The 18,855-nt window shown below is 38.9% G+C and overlaps 1 protein-coding gene across 1 annotated transcript in view; it reads left to right on the top strand.

Annotated features, from left to right (window-relative positions):
• calcr (calcitonin receptor) overlaps positions 1 to 18,855 on the top strand; it is a 62,663-nt gene that overhangs the window by 25,807 nt on the left and 18,001 nt on the right. Inside the window, exons 3-12 of the mRNA XM_023959873.1 lie at positions 4,211 to 4,361; positions 4,619 to 4,726; positions 10,471 to 10,556; positions 10,644 to 10,779; positions 11,937 to 12,047; positions 12,136 to 12,245; positions 13,917 to 14,082; positions 14,160 to 14,270; positions 14,350 to 14,462; positions 18,121 to 18,212. Coding sequence (XP_023815641.1) covers positions 4,211 to 4,361; positions 4,619 to 4,726; positions 10,471 to 10,556; positions 10,644 to 10,779; positions 11,937 to 12,047; positions 12,136 to 12,245; positions 13,917 to 14,082; positions 14,160 to 14,270; positions 14,350 to 14,462; positions 18,121 to 18,212 — 1,184 coding nt within the window. The remainder of the gene's footprint in view (positions 1 to 4,210; positions 4,362 to 4,618; positions 4,727 to 10,470; positions 10,557 to 10,643; positions 10,780 to 11,936; positions 12,048 to 12,135; positions 12,246 to 13,916; positions 14,083 to 14,159; positions 14,271 to 14,349; positions 14,463 to 18,120; positions 18,213 to 18,855) is intronic.

Here is an 18,855-nt window from a genome sequence, read left to right as displayed (position 1 = left end):
TTTAACAAAGACGGTGTTCTCAATGCTGCGCTGTTTTAGTTGGTTCAATAATGCATGTGGTTTGCATCGTAAATCGTTTGCAGTTGAGAAATACGGTGGCCCTGAAGTGCAAATCACGCCAACAAATCACTCAACACAAAAACATAGTAAAGATCACAATGACAATTTTAAAAATGCAAAACAAATAATAAAAGACACATTACATTTTAGAAATCAAAACAAAATTCCACAAACCACAACACAATTCCAAAAAAACTAAATAAAATAAAAGTAAAGCGATTTCAGAAATCAAAATGAAATGTGAAAAAAATGAAACCAGAAATTTATGGGTAAATTTAGGAAATGTATGTTTTCTGAAATGTTTTTTTTTTTTTTTTTACAGAAAACCAAAAAATACATTTATTAAAAATCAAACATGATACAATCATTGGTATCCCACAAAACCAGCCTTTTCTGGTTTCTTATTGTTTAGTTTTTTAATATTTCATTTTGTTTTCTGGAAAAAAATTTTGCTTTCTAAAACGTTCCATATTTATTTTGTTTAATTTTTTTTTAAATTATGTCTTGGTTTCTGGAATTTTGCTTTGATTTTTAAATGTAATGTTTTTTCAGTATTTGTTCTGCTTTTTTAATTGTCGTTGTGATCTTTAATATGTTTTTGCGTTGAGTGATTTGTTCATGTGATTTGCACTTCAGGGCCACCGTAAGAAGGGCTACCATTAGCGTCAAAATTGTAGAAGTCAAAATGAGAAATTTGTATCCTAACACCACGAGCAGCAGGATTAATGACAAAAAAATAACTAAAAATGATTATCATGTTTGCAAAAAAGGTTTTTGTTCTTTATCATCTGACAAGAAAATAACCAGTGTAGGGGCTATGATCATTGATCCTGCATGAATGTGGATTAATTTCGCCATTACTCGCATCGCCGGAAGACTGATTGTTTTTAAATCCCATTTAATGTATGGATCCAGACTTAAAGCTGAGCCCATGCATCAAGTCAGGCCGCTGGAAAACGTTGCAGGTGTCTGCAGAGAGGCTCCCTAAAGGCTACACTGCAAAAACAAGCCCCTTAGAAATAAGTAAAAAATGCTTACCCCACTGGTAGATCAGTCAGTAAAGAAGCACATTTTGTTTTAATTTTAAAAATAGTTTTTAAATTGGTGTTAGTCTAGATGCTGATTTAGTTTTCTGTTGCTCAGGCATGAGTGTGTTGCATAGGTGCATGGACAATAAAAGTCAAAATGTGCTTCAGTTAAGAGTTAAACACTTTGGAGCCTGAACTGCCTTCATTTTTACTAAGATTTCAATGGATGATGAAGTGTTTCTGAGGAAATATTCTCTTCATTTAGTCTGCAGAGCATTTAGGATGGTCAAGTACCAATGTGTGATAAAAAGACCTCCCTCACAGTTTCCATTCCAGGTATCTCCAAAGGTGTTCAGTGAAGCTTAGGTCAAGATTTTGTGTCAGTCAGTAGAGTTAGATGGAGAGAAGTCTTTGAAATATTTGTCAAAACTCTAAAAACATAAATTTACCCAGCTCTCCACATAATGACATCTGCATCTAACGCTCTTTTAAGTGTTAAATTTAAAAGTTTTTATCTCATAAATTTATAACTTAAAATCTCGTAAATTTACGAGAAAAAGGTCATAGATTAACGAGGAAAAAACACCAAAGTTTTCAGTTTATCTAAGCCTAGCTTGAAGATGAAATATGTGGAGCCTTTTGTGAAGCTTTGTTTCCAAATAGGTTTAAAAAACAAAGAGATTCTGAACCTTTTGGCGACTCAAAATCAGATTATTGTCAGTGGAGCCGGCTTTGTGGGGTTCGGTGTCGGTAAAGTGGAGTTTTATATGTAAAATAAGGAGCTCAGAGCTCAAGCTCTGGTGCTGCTGTTTATGCTGTTGCTGCGGTTATGTCGTTGTGCTTCGGGTAATGCCGTTGCGTTGTTTCTTTTGTATGTAGTGTGATCCCTGTCGGCCACCATACAAAGCTGCTTTTCTCCTCTACAATTTACCGAAAATATGTTAATTGTGTTAAGGGGTTACAGTTGTCAAAAGAATGTCAAATCTTGAGCTCAAGCTCTGGTGTTAAAAGTGTTCAACAGAAACAGTCAATTTTTTGCCCTGACAACAGCCCGTACCATAATCCAACCTCCACCAAACTTCACAATTGGCACCATGCAGTCAAAGAAATGTGCTCCCAACAGCCGCCAAATTCGTTTTCCAGCCGTCTGTCCGCCAAATACAAACTGTCCTCATGAGGATGATTAAGACCGGGGATCATGTTTGTGCAGCTTTTTGGCTCCTTGTTCGGGAAATGTTTTGCATTATTTTTCCAGTTTCAACAACTTAGCTTGATTTGGAATAAACTGCTTTTGTCACAATTTAAACAGACTTGGAAAGCAACTGGACTGAGGGTGGGTAAAATCTCATGAGCTTGATTTGGCTTTGCGTTGCTTTCTTTGCATCAGCACAAATGAGGAGTACGCTCTCAGCACAGTGTGGGCAACTTTTACCTTTTGGTCGCACCTGCAGCATCGCCGACCAGCTGCTCGGTTGGTCCAGACACAGACGTCTCAGAATGTTCTGGTTGATTTATTGCGCAAAGGGCAATAGCAAATGTTTCTAGCAAAAAAACACAAGATGACATTTTCAGTCTGTAAGGAAGTTACATCAATGCAGCAATATGTAAGAGTCAGACTATCGGGAGATCTTTCCTTCACAAATTGACAGAAGTGGTTGTGATGTTACAGTTCAGCGTGCACACCATGCACACCATGCACCGCAGCGGTTGATGACCCCATGTTGTGACTGTACACAGTTTTCCATGTTCTGGCTGAGCTCATGTTGTTTCTAAATGCTTTAAGGTCAATGCCTCCTTTTAAGAGTTGTGGAACCCTGAGCAGGTTTGTTAGAACAAGCTGTCATCTTGTTATTGGGGCTTTCTGTTGTTATTAGACTTCAAAAATTGAATTCCAAGATAAAGACGTGTCTCATTTTTTTTCTTTTTCTATCATCTGTCAAATGGTAAATGGCGTATACTTAAATAGCGCTTTTTCTACCTACAAGGCCTAAAGTGCTTTACAGTCACATACCCATTCATCCAGTCACACACACATTCACACATACAATGCAAAACAGAAGAACAGAATAAAAAGAAATAATAAAAAATGAATTTTTATTACTTTTTTCTCCTAATCACTGTTCTTCCTGTTGCAGTTCTGCATTCAATCACTCTGTGGCTTTCCAGACAAATGTTTATGCCTGCTACACATGCAGCATGCTTCTCTGTCTTGTGTTTCTGTGTCTGCATCGCTGCTTGACCCTGTCATGTAAAATCAAGAAGAATTAGTGCATGAGATACACGAGGAGGAGGCTTCGGCTCCACAAGCTCAGAGGAAAAGCGACTTTCTTTCCCTCCAGCTCACATGTTGATCTTGGTGGTGGCCTGGTGGTCGTATGTATGACGTCATTTACTTCGATGCTTGGAGTGACATCATATGTACGGCTGCTAAACTGCTACATGGGACATCAGCATTCAGGCTAAAGTCGTGCTTTGTGTTTTGTCTGTCCCACACTGTAATAAAACAGGTAAGATTTACTTGGGTTGATGCAAAGAGGCAAGAAAATGTGGATTTCCCTGCAATTCTGATGAGGCTTGTGGACACAATTTGGTTAGAAATTACTTAAAATGTCTTAAATGATTTATTAAATCTTACTGAAAGTGCTAAACACCACAATATGCTTATTTATCCTCATCCTTCACTGAGCAGCATGATCAGAATTAGTATTTCACGCAGCAGTCTTTCATTTAAATGCTTTATCCAAATACAAACAATAGAGCTTAGATAAGATTCATTTGCAGAAAACCAAATCTCCTACTCACTTTAATGAGGTATTTGCATGGAGGATGACTTGCATCTAAAAGGCGAGTAAAATCATGAGCAGATCAGCTTTGAAGATCTAAAACCTTCTCGCACAAAGAAGATGCACTTTAGGGCATAAAAAATTCAGACATTTTATGCTCATATTACCACAGACATAATGAAATGGCTATGAAGTCCTACATTATGACCAACCAGATGAGCTGTGATCCTCTAATCTGCACTCATTAATGCGCAAGCATATTTGCCAAGTTGAGCATGAGATGAGCGCGTTTTTTTTCCTTCTTCTCTCGACTCTGATGCCCTCTTTTCTTCTCTACAGCACAGGGTGGAGGCAGGCACCGAGCCAATGTCAGGCCCATCACTCAGTCCTGAAGTGAGCACTATCAGGGGACATAGTGAGAAGGCGCTGAGCCGTGGTCGTTACAAATGTCTCGAGCTGTCCAAGAAAAACCACCCAGAAAACCAAACTGGTGAGATGCTTATGGGGGCTGAATCAAACCTCTAAGGGAGTGTCCCAAGTGTGGAAACACAGCAATATTGTCACGAGCTGCTGACAGTGGTAGAACTTCCAACCATTTTCCAAGAACATGTGACCTGAGAGGGTTTTTTTGGGTAGACGCTGTCACTGTAGAAATGATTTTCTTCAGGCAACACACGTCTGAAGACACAGATGAAGTGGGTTGCTAATTATAGTCGTTAAACATTCCTCTTTTTTTTCTCTCTCGAGGTATCTTCTGTGCTCATATGTGGGATGGTTTGCTGTGCTGGGATGAGACACCAGCTGGGACGGCTATTACACAAAACTGTCCAGATCACACTGACCTGAATGCAACTGGTAAGACAGTTTTGCACTTTTCATTAGAGTAGAACAACCAGCTGGCTGAACTAAGAGCTGCAGGAGATTGGTTTTTGGATAACTCGTTGTTTTTTCTTTTCCATCTCTGGGAAATGATTCAAACTTGTATCTGTGTGTGTGAGACCAGAGGAGAAAGTTTGCTTAAGATGTGGCCCTCTTCAGTCTCAGTCCCTGAGTATTTACTGTTGTTGAGCTAGCTGACATTTAAAGTTTACAGACTGGATCAACTCTTTAGCTGCAATTGTCTGCCTCTGATTGTTTACATATTTTACCAGATCCAACTTTTAGATTTTATAGCAACTTTTTACGAACCAGTATGACTCTTACCAGGAACTTGTAACTTGCATTATTTAAAGCAGAATCTCTGTTTATAACTCTGCAGTCTTAAATAAAATCTTAAATCTAAAAGGCCCGTACACACCGGGACGAATATTCGCCAGGCGTTATTCGCCAGCGTTTTTCGCCACGTTTTTTGTGTTCACACCCAGGCGATTTTCGCTGACGATGAGCCGAGTGAACATGCAACTTCATTCCCTGACATTAGATGGCGCTTAATATAAAACAGAAATACTCCTGTACACAAGGTGGCGCTGCGCAACTTTACGCTTCTTAAAGTCGCTTTTCACTCAGAAGAAGAGAGCAAGTATTTACGCGCTTGTCAGAATCATACAAAGAAAACATGAATATTTCAAGCACCAGTAGCTCCAAGTGGTGCTTGGTTCGGGGATATTTTAGAATGTCAGTCATTATTTCTTCGCGGCAGTGTAGACGCTACTTGGCGTCTATCTTCTTCGCTGGTATGTGTGCTCAGCAAGGCAGTTTTGTGTTTGAGCGCCCCCAAGTTGTGTTTTACTGTGACTTCAGAAGCTCCAGACACGTGTGCAAAAGCGCCATTCTCATTGGTCGAATAGATTTCAACACGACGCGTCAAAAAAAAAAAAAAAACGAACCCGAGGCGTTTTTTTTTTTTTGACACTTTGACGCGTGGCGTTTTTTCGCGTCGGTGTGCACACTCTCAGTGGTGCCCTTTGTTTAGTCACGAGGCGTTAAACGTCGGCGAAAATCGCGCGCGAAAGTCGTCCCGGTGTGTAAGACTTAATAAGTCTTAAATCAAAGCAATCTAGGAAAATACTTGATGACTTTGTTTCTTTGAAACAACATTTTTATTCATCGTCTGGACAAAAATAGGCGCTTAGAAGTGACGTTTAGTATACAGTAAACCCTTGTTTTTCTCGGGGGTTACGTTCCAGAAAGAACCCGTGATAGGCAAAATCCGTGAAGTAGAAACCTCTATTTTTTTTAAAACAATTATTATACAATTAAATACTCTGTTATACATAGAAAAGAAAGAACAAACCATTTTACAGGCTCAAGCATTTGTTTCACAAATCAAAGTACTTTAAAAACGTTTTTTTTCAACAAATAACTTCTGTACTGTCAAATAATAATTTGAATCATCGATGTAAACAGAAGGCTTCGAATCGCGGAGATTAGCCCCGCCCACCGCGACCCGAGAGTAATTGAATTAAACGGGAGAAAATTTAAAATGATCATGAAAAAATACAAAGTACAAACGGACAAATAGTGGCTCAGGTGTATTTTAATGCTCTTCAGTCTGAGAAGCTGCAGTGTTTTCTCCTTCTCAAGCCCGCGGTGCAGCTGTGTGTGTTTGTTCGGGAGAAGAACATAGTGATTGACAGTTGGTGTTGCTCTTTTTCTATGGGTTTTAGAGAAACTTGAAATTGCAAGATGATTTGCATGTACGTAATTTGGAAAGCTGATTTACATACTTGTACATATTAAACTGCAACATTATTGACGCACAGGTAGAGAAGAAGCGGAGTGACTTTTTTAGCCAATCAGAATGCAGAACACAATGCACGATGCAAATCCGTGAAGTAGCGAAACCGTGAAAAGTAAACCGCGTTATAGCAAGGGATCACTGTACAGTAAATACCACTTTTCTCCGCTGGTTGGGGCAGAGCAAGCTGCAGGTTACCATGACAACGTGTCCCACCATGTATCTAATATTCGGCTTCTTGTGAAGAACAATTTAAATGTAAAAAAATAAAAACAAGATTGAAGTACTAACACATGATTTCATAATCATTTCCTTTGTAAGTGACCATGGTATAAGTAGAATAATGCCAGACAACTATTAGAAATGAATGGACTTTGCAGAAGCAACCGTCAGACGTGAACAGATCATCCATTACTTTCTTATAATGGACATCTCTTCGGGTTTATCCGTTACTTATGTTTTGGGTTGTCTGACAAACGGCATTGTTAGACCTTTGGTCTGATACATGAAGGAACTGTTTCTGTCCTTCAGTTTTGTTTGGGAGCTGAGTGTTCAGTTCAGACTTTGTCAATGTAACGGTTTTTACCTGGAGATGTGATGTTAAGAGTGGTTCGTGCCTGCACACCTTTACACATGGAAGACTGTAATTCAGACCTCAACGACTGTGTCTGAAAACCCTGGGGTCAGGACCATTTCAGAGATTTCAAATATGTTAGTTTGGTTTATCTTCCCAGCTGTCAAATTCCTGTTAAGTGAGGGTTTCACCTCAGCACAGTTCTTAATCGTTACGGTTTATACTAGAGCTTTTGTTTGTACTTCTTATGCAATACATTAGACTTTATGACTTCTTAGCACGTATTTTTAGACACAGGTTTTATGTGCACTAACACAGTTTGACCAACTAGAATTATGGTGCATCATTTCAACCAGATAAACATACTTTTTTATGTAAGAACAGACTTGACTTCTTTACAAAGACCATTTATTACAACAAAAAGTACTGAAAATTGATTAAAAAACAAATGCTTTGACAAAGGAATATTTGTGAACTGAATATTGCTTTGTGAACTTTGTGAGCTGGAGTGAGAGCAATCACCTGTGTTGAAGTACCAGCAAGACCAAATAGACGGTGATTGACTTCTGAAGATGAAGAACGGTGCTCCACACACAGGTGAACGTCCAGGGAAGTGACATTGACATGGTCGCCAGTTTCAAGTACCTGTGTGTTTACCTCAATAACAAACTGGACTCGTCCCACAACACTGATGACCTGTACAAGAAGGGCCAAAGTGGCCTACATCTCCTAAGGAGACTGAGGTCCTTTGTAGTGTGCAGACATCTGTCTTTTCTTACACTGTTGTCTGCTGGGGAGCGAGCAGCACAGACCGGGACAAGAAGAGACTGAATAATCTGGTCAGGAGGGACAGCTTTGTCCTGGGCTGCTTGCTGGACTCTGTGGAGAAGGTGGGTGAGGAGAAGATGTTGACCGAGCTCAGATCCATCATGGACAACAGCTCTCACCCACTGCTGCCGACTGAAGGACTAAGAAGTTCTTTCAGCGGCAGACTCAGACACCCACAATGTGGAAACGAGCGCTACAGCAGGTCTTTTAATATCACCACCATCAGACTGCAAAACTCATCTGTATGACCAGCCCAGGACAAAATCTGCATAAAATTTGAACAATCATTTATGTATCTATTTACTTATTAGTTTGTTTGATCCAATATCTACTGAGCTGTAATTGTACCATCACTTGTTTTTTTTTTTCTTTGAGTTGCCATGATGAGTGAGTTTTTGCCTGTGAGATAAATACATTTTAGTTCTATTAAATACTAATTTTCTTTTCAAGTAAATGAAAGAACATTTAATGACAGTTTTTTTTTTACATAAAATAATCTACAGTGGTCTGATACTCTAAAACTGTTTAGGTCTTTGCAGCAAAATTTTCATTAATTATATATTATAATCAAAGTCCCACTCCGATCATCTTTTGATTCATTTGAAAAGTGTTACCAATGGTCTTTTAATTATGATTAAGCTGGTTTTGCCAGTATAAAAAAAAGCTGAGTTGTTTTCTAGGACAGTTTCTTGAGAGCGGCAGTGGTTCATTAGAAATTTGCCTCAGAGTTGTGGGCGGGACTGTTCCCATCATCCATCTGGTGACACTATCTTACATCCCCTCACCCTCCCAACCTAACATTGTCCGTGCAACAAAAAAGGCAAGCAACATTGAAGCTATAAAGCTGTAAGGTTTTGAGCCAGATGACAGCTCAAATGAGGAAAATGAAGATCTAGTCGTCTACAAGTGGATGCATCAACATGGGAGAACATCATAGAAGGGAGCTTCTGGCTTGTGACATATTGTCACAAATGCAATTTTAAGATTAATTTGATATAAAGATGAATTATCTTTATATATGTCCTTAAGACATGAGGAAAATGCTCCAATAACATGTTAAAAACACCAAAAACAATTTCCATTGAGTGGGTCTTTAAGTTTATCATCAACAGTTTGTAAATTTTGACAAAACCTCTGCAATTTCATAATGTTTTAATTGTCCCAGGCATAATTAATAATTATATTATATTACTAATTATATTACAAATGTGTTTGTGATTTTTTTTATTTGTTGTGTGTACTTGTTTGTATGCTTCAGACAATGAGATTTAAGACTAAAATGCCTGTCCTGATAATATTAATGATAATGTAATATTAGCATAAAGTATCATAATTTTCCTCAGAGACAGCAAAAGCCTCACGTAAAGGAGAATCAGTCATTTAGTTTAGTTTGGTTTATTTACGTTACAAATTCAAAACTGAGTCAAGTCAAAATGCAAACGATCAAAGTAAGCGAAAATAAATTATATCCATTTCATTCCAAATTCTGTGTAGAAAATGTACAGCGCACCACAAAAACATGCATCAAAGCGCATGGATAAAATATGAGGTGTAATAAACAAACATCCACTGTGTGGATTGCAAATCAATTTTCATTTCCTGCTTTGAATAAACCAACGCTTTGTATTACATTGAGAATATATGACATGGCAATTTTTGCTCTTATTGAAAGGGATAAGCTGAAGCCTCATTTGTAGTTGTGAGTTGCGTTCCAGTCCGGCATTAGTGTGCCTTAAGGTGCAGCTGAAGTGCTGGCATGGCCTCAGATTCTCTAAGAAACCCCAGATGTTTTCCTAAACGCCAGAGGAGGATTTCACGCCAAAGTTCGTAAACAGTAAAGAATAATACATAATCTCCAAGGGGGAAAAAAAAGCAAATTGTGTTCTACAATTCAAAATAGAGACAGAATTTTTGTTTTAATAATTTAAATTGACTTTAACTTTTTTTATATATGTGAGAGAAAGGCAAAATTCAGGGACGTCTGGCTGAAGCTTTCCAGAGTCAAGTAATGTCAGATTGGGGAAATGCATTTTGATTAAGAAAGAGGTTGAAGATGGAGAAAAGAAGAAAAAATGGCTAAAGGAGACCTGGAAGCAGAAGCAGAGAGATGGATGAGGAGTGAGAGTATAAATCAAGAGGCAGAAAGGACGTTTTTGTAAGAAATTGCTCTTGAAATACCTGAGTTAGTCCCCCTATGGCTTCTTAAAAGCAGATGCTGTGGGTATGAAAGGTTGTACAGTTGGAGGGGAGTTTTAGGAGCTGATGAACTGCCAGAAAATACTACTCTAGTTGTTGATGATGTGATGTCCTTATAAGTTCAGCAATGGATCCCATGTGCATGAGGTTTTAAGGTTGACATTTTGAGAATATGATGTAACTACCATCTAAAGATTAAACCAAATCAAACTATTTATTCAATGGTAACATGTTAACATTGAAAACCCTGACATGACAATAACATGGATGTGAAAGTGAGGTTTGGGGGATATGCTCTGTTTATCTGTTACTTTTTCACCACAGAAAAGGTGACCAGATATTGCAATGAAAGGGGTAACTGGGTCCAGACTGGCTCCACCTGTCAGGCAGCTTTAGAAGACAAATTGGAGGTATTTTTTATTAGGTGTTTGTCTGAAATGAATGGAAAAACGAGACAGCTTCCATCATAAACTAACCAAAACGCTGTCTTCCCAAAGGAAAGAATTTTTGTCAGAGGTGCCACAGAAGAGCAGAGCGTTGAGGATGCAGGAGTTCGAACGAAAATGATCATCCTGGAAAAGAAGAAGACATGCCTTGAGAAAATGAAGAGCGATCCGCCTCATAACAAGTCAGGTACAGAAACTTATGAGGTGTCTCACCTTGTGTTTACACGTGCAACGCAGGAACGCACTACACCAGGAAACCGTCGTGAGACATGTTAGTTTTACCCTACTGATGATGTGTTGTTGCAATGGTAATCTGTGTGACTTCACACTGGGAAGTCTGGTCTGCAACACACTTTGCTTCTTTTGACTGGTGTGAAAATTAGCCTGAATTCTGATGTGAGCAAAACAAATGAACCCAGCTTTACAAAAAAAAGGGTATACATAAAGTGTGGTGAGGAGATGAAGATGTATATCAATACATTTTAGTAAGAAAAAAATAATTACATTTACTGAATCAAATGTTTTGTGTGTGACTATATAACTGTAAATACACGTATTTATTATTATGAGTAAATACACTGTCAAAAAGAGGTCATTGTCCCCTTACGCCAGGTTAATTTTCTTTATTTTCTAATCAATATATGACTTAATATCTTAAATAGGTTTGATATGTGTTTTGTCATTTTTTATTATCTTATTCCTTAACTTTTAATGCTTGAAACAAAGCAATAAGTCAAATTAAATCCATCAAATCAACGACAATCGACCAAATTAGTTAGTATCTTCTATCTAATCTTTTGCTGAAGTGTTAAAGGAAACCAAAATCACGTGAAATTTTCTGTATTTTTTTACCGAAATGAAATTAATCTAATGACATGGTGGAAGAGCATCTTTAGACATCAGTTTTAGATGTCAGTGGTAAAAAAAACCCAAGGGAGGTCTGGTGTTGCTCCTGTCCGGCAATAGTCAATAAAAATAGGAATAAAATTAGAGGAACTTTTTATCATTTTCTCCATACAAATAAGAAAACCTTTAGAAAGTTCAGAATTAGAACTATCAGATTCTACTCCATGGTGTCTTTTCTCTTTGCCAAAGTTCAAATTTTTTAACAGTTGACACACCACGATGGCCATATCACTCCACAAACCAAAACTCCGCTACTGACAGACTGGCGCAAAGCGGACCTCTGCTCACATCTGTACATTGACTTAAAATTAAACTGGAATCTGCTGACGCACAAATCCTTTTCAGGATGAACACAGCTCATGGCTTTAATGAGACCTAACAGTCCGAAAACTCATTCATTTTGTGTCATGCCACATAAACCTGTATTGTTTTGTGCAGGCCTGCACTGCAGTCGTAGCTGGGACGGCTGGTTGTGTTGGGACAACACCCCAGCTGGTGTCTATGCATTTCAGAACTGTCCTGATTATTATTCGGACCTTAAACCCACTGGTGAGTCCTGATAGACATTGTTCTTTAAGACTATACATATTAACTATACTTTTGTTAAGACATGTTTTTTTTTTATCCTGATATCTAGAGAAGGCAGCTAAATATTGTGGTGAAGATGGACAGTGGTTTCGGCACCCAAAGAGCAATATGACCTGGACCAACTACACGCTGTGTGTTGACAACAACGACAGGTTGAGGGTAAAGTTCTGCATTATTTATGCCAAAACAGTCCATCAGAAGGATGATAGACCATGCAGGTTGTAGTTATCTAGTTCTAGCAGCAGGGTTGGACGCTTGAACGCTCTTATCTCGTGAACGATCTTAACTTGGCACACAGTCTGATTTTTCCTTCAGAGTTATTGTAGGGGTCACGTCGTTAGACATACCAGACAGAACAGAAAAACATGAACTTGTACCACAGAAATCCCTCTTAGACCCCTCTTAAGACTCTTAAAAAGTGGGTCTGTTATTCTTCCTTGCTGCAACATCTGCAGGTATGTTTTTCCTCTCTTTGCTGTGTGAAGTATGTGTCTGGACTGTAACCCTTGCCCGGGTATGTGCAGCCGATGACAGCTCAAAGCCTTAAGGTCTTTAAGAACCAGAATCAGTTCAAACAATGACGTGTGCGATCTGTTGAGGGGCTTTTACATGTTTGTGTTCAAGAACATGATTGTTGTATTACTTTGTAATCCTCAGATTTCTCTGTCTTGCTCTCATGCTCTATTCAGGTTCAGCTCCAAAATAATTCCAAGCTTCCTGCAGAGGAATAAAACCATCCCGCTTTACTGTAATACTGCATTCTTGGCATTCTAAGTTAAAACTTGACACTTTTTAAATTCTCTGTCTTTTTCCTCCTATTTTTTTTCTTGTCCTCGATATGAACCTATATTTTTTTCAATCATTTTACAATTAAAATATTAACAAAGTGATTTATATAAAGTTGTGTTTATGTTGCAACTTGACCCCTGGTTGTGAGGCTTTGCCTTTTAGTAGAGATGTTTTGGACCAGTTCCACCCACAGCAAGCCTTGGCATGGACCCAAACTCGTTGGGACTGTAACTGGGTTAGAAATGACACTGTGTCCCTTGAAAGATCTGGAACTGTTTGCTTTGAGTTCTGAGGATCTCTGTCTAAACGGTTGCCCCAACAGTCCAGCTTTAACACTGGACAAAGGGGACAAACCTTTCCAACCTTTGACAAGGCATCCCCAGGCAGCTGCAGGTACAGAAGCATAGTGCTTTAGCCCTTCACCATCGAGGATGTCGTCAATGATAAATAACACACTCCCTTTGACATACTCTTATTCTTGGACCGTTCTTGCAATCAATGTGAATCAGCTGATCCTATACCAACATAAACCATTGCATTGAGATCAACACAGATGGCAGAGATTTTGTGCTTTTAACATGTTCTTGTGGGATTTTTCTGATGATGGAGAACATTTATGGAGAAAATTGGGATTAAAATTGCATTTCTGAGTATTTCTTTATTCAAATCATTGTGAATCAGGAGCAGACAAAAAATATAATGTTAGAAAAAGATCGTATTTGTGACATAGAAAGTATGCTGGGAGGACCACAAGGTCCCTGCTCCACTCCATTCTGATGCATCCATTTACAGACAAATAGATCCATTTGTTTTCTTCATCTGAGCTGAAATCTGACTTTAAACTTTACAGCTGGATAGCTCTGATATTGCTCGCCATTTTTGTTGCACCAGTAATGTTGGGGGTATGAGGGGCTGTAAGCTAGTGGGAGAGCGTGTAAGCAGATCAAAAGATGATTGGAGACTTTAAGATTGACGCTATAAAGAGATTCGTTTGAGCCTCATAGTCATCAGTGTTTGTGTTGTTGACTTCATCATATCCAGGTAGTTGCCCAGTTTTCCAGAGACCCTGAGGTGGAGCCCACCAACGAACCAACTGCTTCTCCTGAGGATAATCAGAAGGAAAAGGAGTTAGTCCGGAAAAAAATTCTAGACAACCAGTATAAATGCTTTGAGAAAATGCATCGAGATCCACCTTATAACAAATCAGGTACCTGTCCGTCATTCTGGACTTTTTTCCTCGTTGCTCTCTGAATGCTGAGCTGCATTCTTCCTGCCCTGACTCAGGCCCGTTTTGCAGTCGGAACTGGGATGGCTGGCTGTGCTGGGAGGATACACCAGCGGGAACATTCGCTGCCCAGAACTGCCCTAATTATTTTGATGACTTTGACCCAACGGGTAAGCTGCGAAACTGAAGTATCTGTCTCCCCTGAAGATCCTCTGATTTTGAGCGAACAGATTTATGGCCGAATTTCAGAGAAAGCAACCAAATACTGCGGGGAGGATGGGCAGTGGTTTCGCCACCCGGATACCAACAGGACCTGGTCCAACTACACACTCTGCAATGAAAACACTAAGGCGAAGCTGAAGGTAATTTATAATGAAAAAAGTTTCCAGCATACTAAATCTGCTGCATGGTTGCTTCTATGAGATGAGTCAGCAGAATAGTTTCTTTTGTGCTGCAGGGGCTCTCGCCTTTGGAGTTTGGTCAGAGCAGATTAAATGTAGTTTTTCAAGGCAAATAGTTCCCAGAGATGGAGTATTCTTTGGAATCGATTTGCGAGAAATGCTGGGATATTTATAGAAAAGAAAGATTAGAATCTAAATTGCCAAAAAGTCACAGAGTGCCTGCTTTTATCAGCTTTTTTATATTTATTTACTTTATTTTTTAAGGCGAATACTTATCTCAGTTGCAGGGCAGCCAGGCGCATAGAGGATTGTTTGTCTAGACAAACAGACTTAGTTATTGGAACAGAACAATCAAACTATACTGAGCTTCATGTCCCTCAGGCTACACAGGGGAGTGTCTGAGCTAACACCACTGTGTGGCCAGTGTCACACTTAAACTGTCTTCTTATCACCAACAGCAACAAGCTCAAATAACAAACCACAAACAGAAAATCATCACCTAGAGAAGCCAGAATTTCACCCTTCAGATGGAAATGAGCAATAAAGTAGTTTGATGTACATTACCATAAAAAATTTAAAGGATAAATATGTATTTTTAAGTTATTTAAACTGTTTTTTCTAATTTTACTTTGACATTTTTTTTTTAAACTACATAAGAAAAATATCATCCAAAAATTAGGATTATCAAGAAGATGTAAAAAAAAAGTAAGAAAGAATGGTCATTCTGACAAATATAATGACTAAGTTATAGCTGAGGTGCACACAAGCTCTGACAGAAAGAAGAAAGAAGAGCAACATCTCCGTCAAGCCCTCCAAACCTGTGGATATCCCAACTGGCCATTCACCAGATCCTAACATACAAGAAAACAAGACAAGAGGGAACAAGAGTCGAAAGGGAACAGTATTTCAATTCCCTATATCTCAGGCCTGTCTGAAAAACTTAAAAGGATTTTCAGACAACATAACATCCCAGTTCATCTCAAACCAGTTAATACTCTCAGACAAAACTTGTTCATCCAAAGGACAAAATTCCTAGCCACAAACAGAGTAATGTTGTGCACTCTGTCCACTGCACAAATGAACAGTATATAGGAGAGACCAAACAACCTCTACACAAACGGCTTTACCAACATCACATAGCCAACCCAAGTGGACCTGAGTCTGCAGTGCATCTCCACCTGAAGGCCAAAAACAACTCATTCAAGGACAGTGAAGTCCTAATTCTAGCCAGAGAGAAAGGATGGTTTGAGCGAGGAGTGAAAGAAACCATCTTTGTCAAGAAGGATAAACCGCTTAACAAGAAGGGTGATCTCAGGTTTATTCTTCCATCCATCTACGGCAGTGTTCTGAAACCCAAACAAACCGAACCAGTTTCACCTGGGTCGTTAACAGCTGAAAGATATGGCCATTTTGGGGAGGGAGTCACTGGCTCCCCAACCCCCAGCTGAGGACGAAGGACTCTTAACGACCCGAAACCATGAGGCTAAGTTTCAGGTCCAGTTTCAGGTCTGACTCCTCCACCATGAGCACATATATACCAGCTCTTTTACCAGCTAATTCAGAATTGACAAAGCCTCTTGGATAAGAGGTGAAACGTCTTCTAACTTTAAAAACTAAGTCCAGATGGCAACCCCTAAACCTACTACAATAAGCTACAGCTGTTTATTTCTCTATCGAAGTCTATGGGATTTTGGCTTCTTGAAGCCATCAGGTACTTCCTGTTTGGAACACGAGGGAAATAAGGTCACTTAGTCCAGTTCTTGTACACAGTCAATAGTTCTCCTTGTGGGTTTTCTGCCAGCTCTTTAGCTTCCTCTCACACTCCAAAAACATGCTTTACAGGTTAACGTGAGACTATTAATATGTCTTGTGTTGAACTGGCAAACTGTCAGTATTACCTGCGGTACGGTATTACCTGCCCTTGCCTTAAATTGGTTAGGATAGGCTCCAGCATTGCTGTGAGACTGACCAGGAACAGACAGGACTAGAAAATGGATGGATGCAAATTTTGATATTCATTTGCATTAATCAAATCGATATTTCATGAAAGAAAATGCATGAAAATAGCTTTGTCAATGTAGCCAAAGTCCTAAAAAGCAGTCAGAATTATTGCAGAGCTAGGGTCAAGCATTACAAACCCAAAAAGTTTGAGACACAAACAAAAAAAGAAAACCTGGTCATCGCCCTGTGAAGAGTCAAATGTTTTTGAAGCATCCAATTTCAGAAGGTTGGGATTTTACAGCAGCATACCGGCATAGTATCAGAGAGTCTACCCTAAAAACCAAACACCTCCCAGGTTGATGCAAACAGGTAATGTGTCTGAAGCCAGAAGGAATGATGACACCCACAACCAGTCGGTCTGCAGTCAAATCTGCTAAATGTTAAGCAAAATAAAAGTCCTCATCAAGTCAGAATTTGATAGATATTCACAGACTAGCATTAGTAATCTGATTAAATGAGGACTGACTGATCAATGCAATAAATCTATGAATTAATTAGAGCTTTAAACACTTGCTTTCAACTTGGTAGGCATCAAAAACTAAAGAAATCTCAGGACATTCGCCAAAAAATCAACCAGAAGAGCAGCAGCAAAAGATTTCTGAATTTACTTCTCCTACAAAGTAAAAAACAAAACAAACAAGCATGAACATTCATTACAAAGCTCAATTTCAGGTCACAGCTGAACTCACTAAATGGGTGACTAATCAAAATTTATGATCATGTCCCAGACTTGAGTCACCATGTGAGGTGTGCTGCACTTTAAAGAAGTGCTGTTTTCACTGATGTGAAAGCATTTTTTCTTTTTTTTTGCAGGGAGCTGCAAATAAAATAAACGTTGTTCTGTCAGCACATAATTTTATTCCTAAAACTTGCTTTGTTAAGAAAACAGACACTGAATTCACACATTCAGTGCCACCTCATTTCTTTCACACAAATAGCTGAAAATAAATCAAGCTTGAAGAAATAAATGCTATTTTCTTCCAAAGACTTCAACGAAATGAAATGGTTTCCAAATTTGTTTGTTGCTGCATTTTCTAATCTTTGTGGCATTTTCCAACAAAACTAGCAGTTTTATTTGTTATGTTGCATCTTTAATTTCCTCCTATGGGGATGTATCCCGGTTGCAAAGACTAGAGGTCAAAGCAGCACTGGATCCACATAGAGGACTTTCGGTTTCCCCAACAGCTCCTTTAATGAGAGCTTCGCCTCATTTCCTTATGGTTCAGCCTTTTGAAAACAGCCAGACAAAATGCAGCTCATGAGTGGGATGAGGGATAAAGGATAAAAATGTTACTTTCACATTATACAGGCCACCTTGTCAACCTAAGTGAAACATATGAGAGCTGTGGCTGTAATGAGGACAGCAGGACATGCTCAAGGGCATGAAGGGTGGTGCATGTTCCCTCTTAGGACAAGTGTCAACAAGTATAGTTTATTTAAAAAAAGAAAAGAAAAAAAAGTATAGTTTATTTATTTTTTGACTGTTCTGTTTTAGCTGCTTTATCATTAGTAAATCTGTTTTTCCATTTATCAGTTTGCAGGTCAACTTGTCCAAACTGAAAAAAAACATTTTTTTACAGTTAATCTGGAGTTTTACATTTTTGTCTTTTTCTCGCAGTCCGCCTACATCCTGTTCTACATGGCAATTGTCGGCCACGCTTTGTCCATTGCCTCCCTGCTTATCTCTCTGGCCATCTTCTTCTACTTTAGGTAATGGATTCGCTTTCATCTTCATGTCTTGCATAAATGATGCAATCACAGTTAATTATTTGGCTTTTTCGTCCTTCAAGAGTCAGTCCTGGTTACTGTCAATACAGAGCTGACAGGCCCATGGATGGCGCTTGCTCAACAACAGGGGTGCTCTTATTTGCAGGATTTCCAGTCAGCAAATCTTTTGTAGTACCTCTGTGCAAACAAGAACACCTAAATTTGGTATAAACAGATGACTTCAAGAAACTCTTGAAGACCCACTCCAATGGAAAATCATGTTTTTAATATGTTTTTGTAGCATTTTTCTGATGATGGAGGACATAAATTAATTGCATTTCTGAGTTTTTCTTTGTTCAAATTGTTGTAAAATCAGAAGCAGATGAAAGAACACAGTTTGAAATAGATTGTATTTGTTGTGTAAAAAAAAAACCCCGGCCGAGTCACAAACTCCCTGCTCTGCTCCATTCGAATGGATCCGCTTGTAGACAATGATCTACTGTATGTTGCTCGCCATTTTTGTTGCATTGGTAATGTTATGTTGGGGGTGTGAGACAGTAAGCTAGCGGGAGAGCGTGTAAACATATGGGTGATGTGAAGGGGGTGGGTGTTCCTCAGCATCAAACTATGTCCTAGAAAGCTACAC

This window comes from Oryzias latipes, chromosome 11 (genome assembly GCF_002234675.1).
Source record: "Oryzias latipes chromosome 11, ASM223467v1".
Lineage (NCBI taxonomy): Eukaryota > Metazoa > Chordata > Actinopteri > Beloniformes > Adrianichthyidae > Oryzias > Oryzias latipes.
This window is presented reverse-complemented; position numbering and strand designations above follow the sequence as displayed.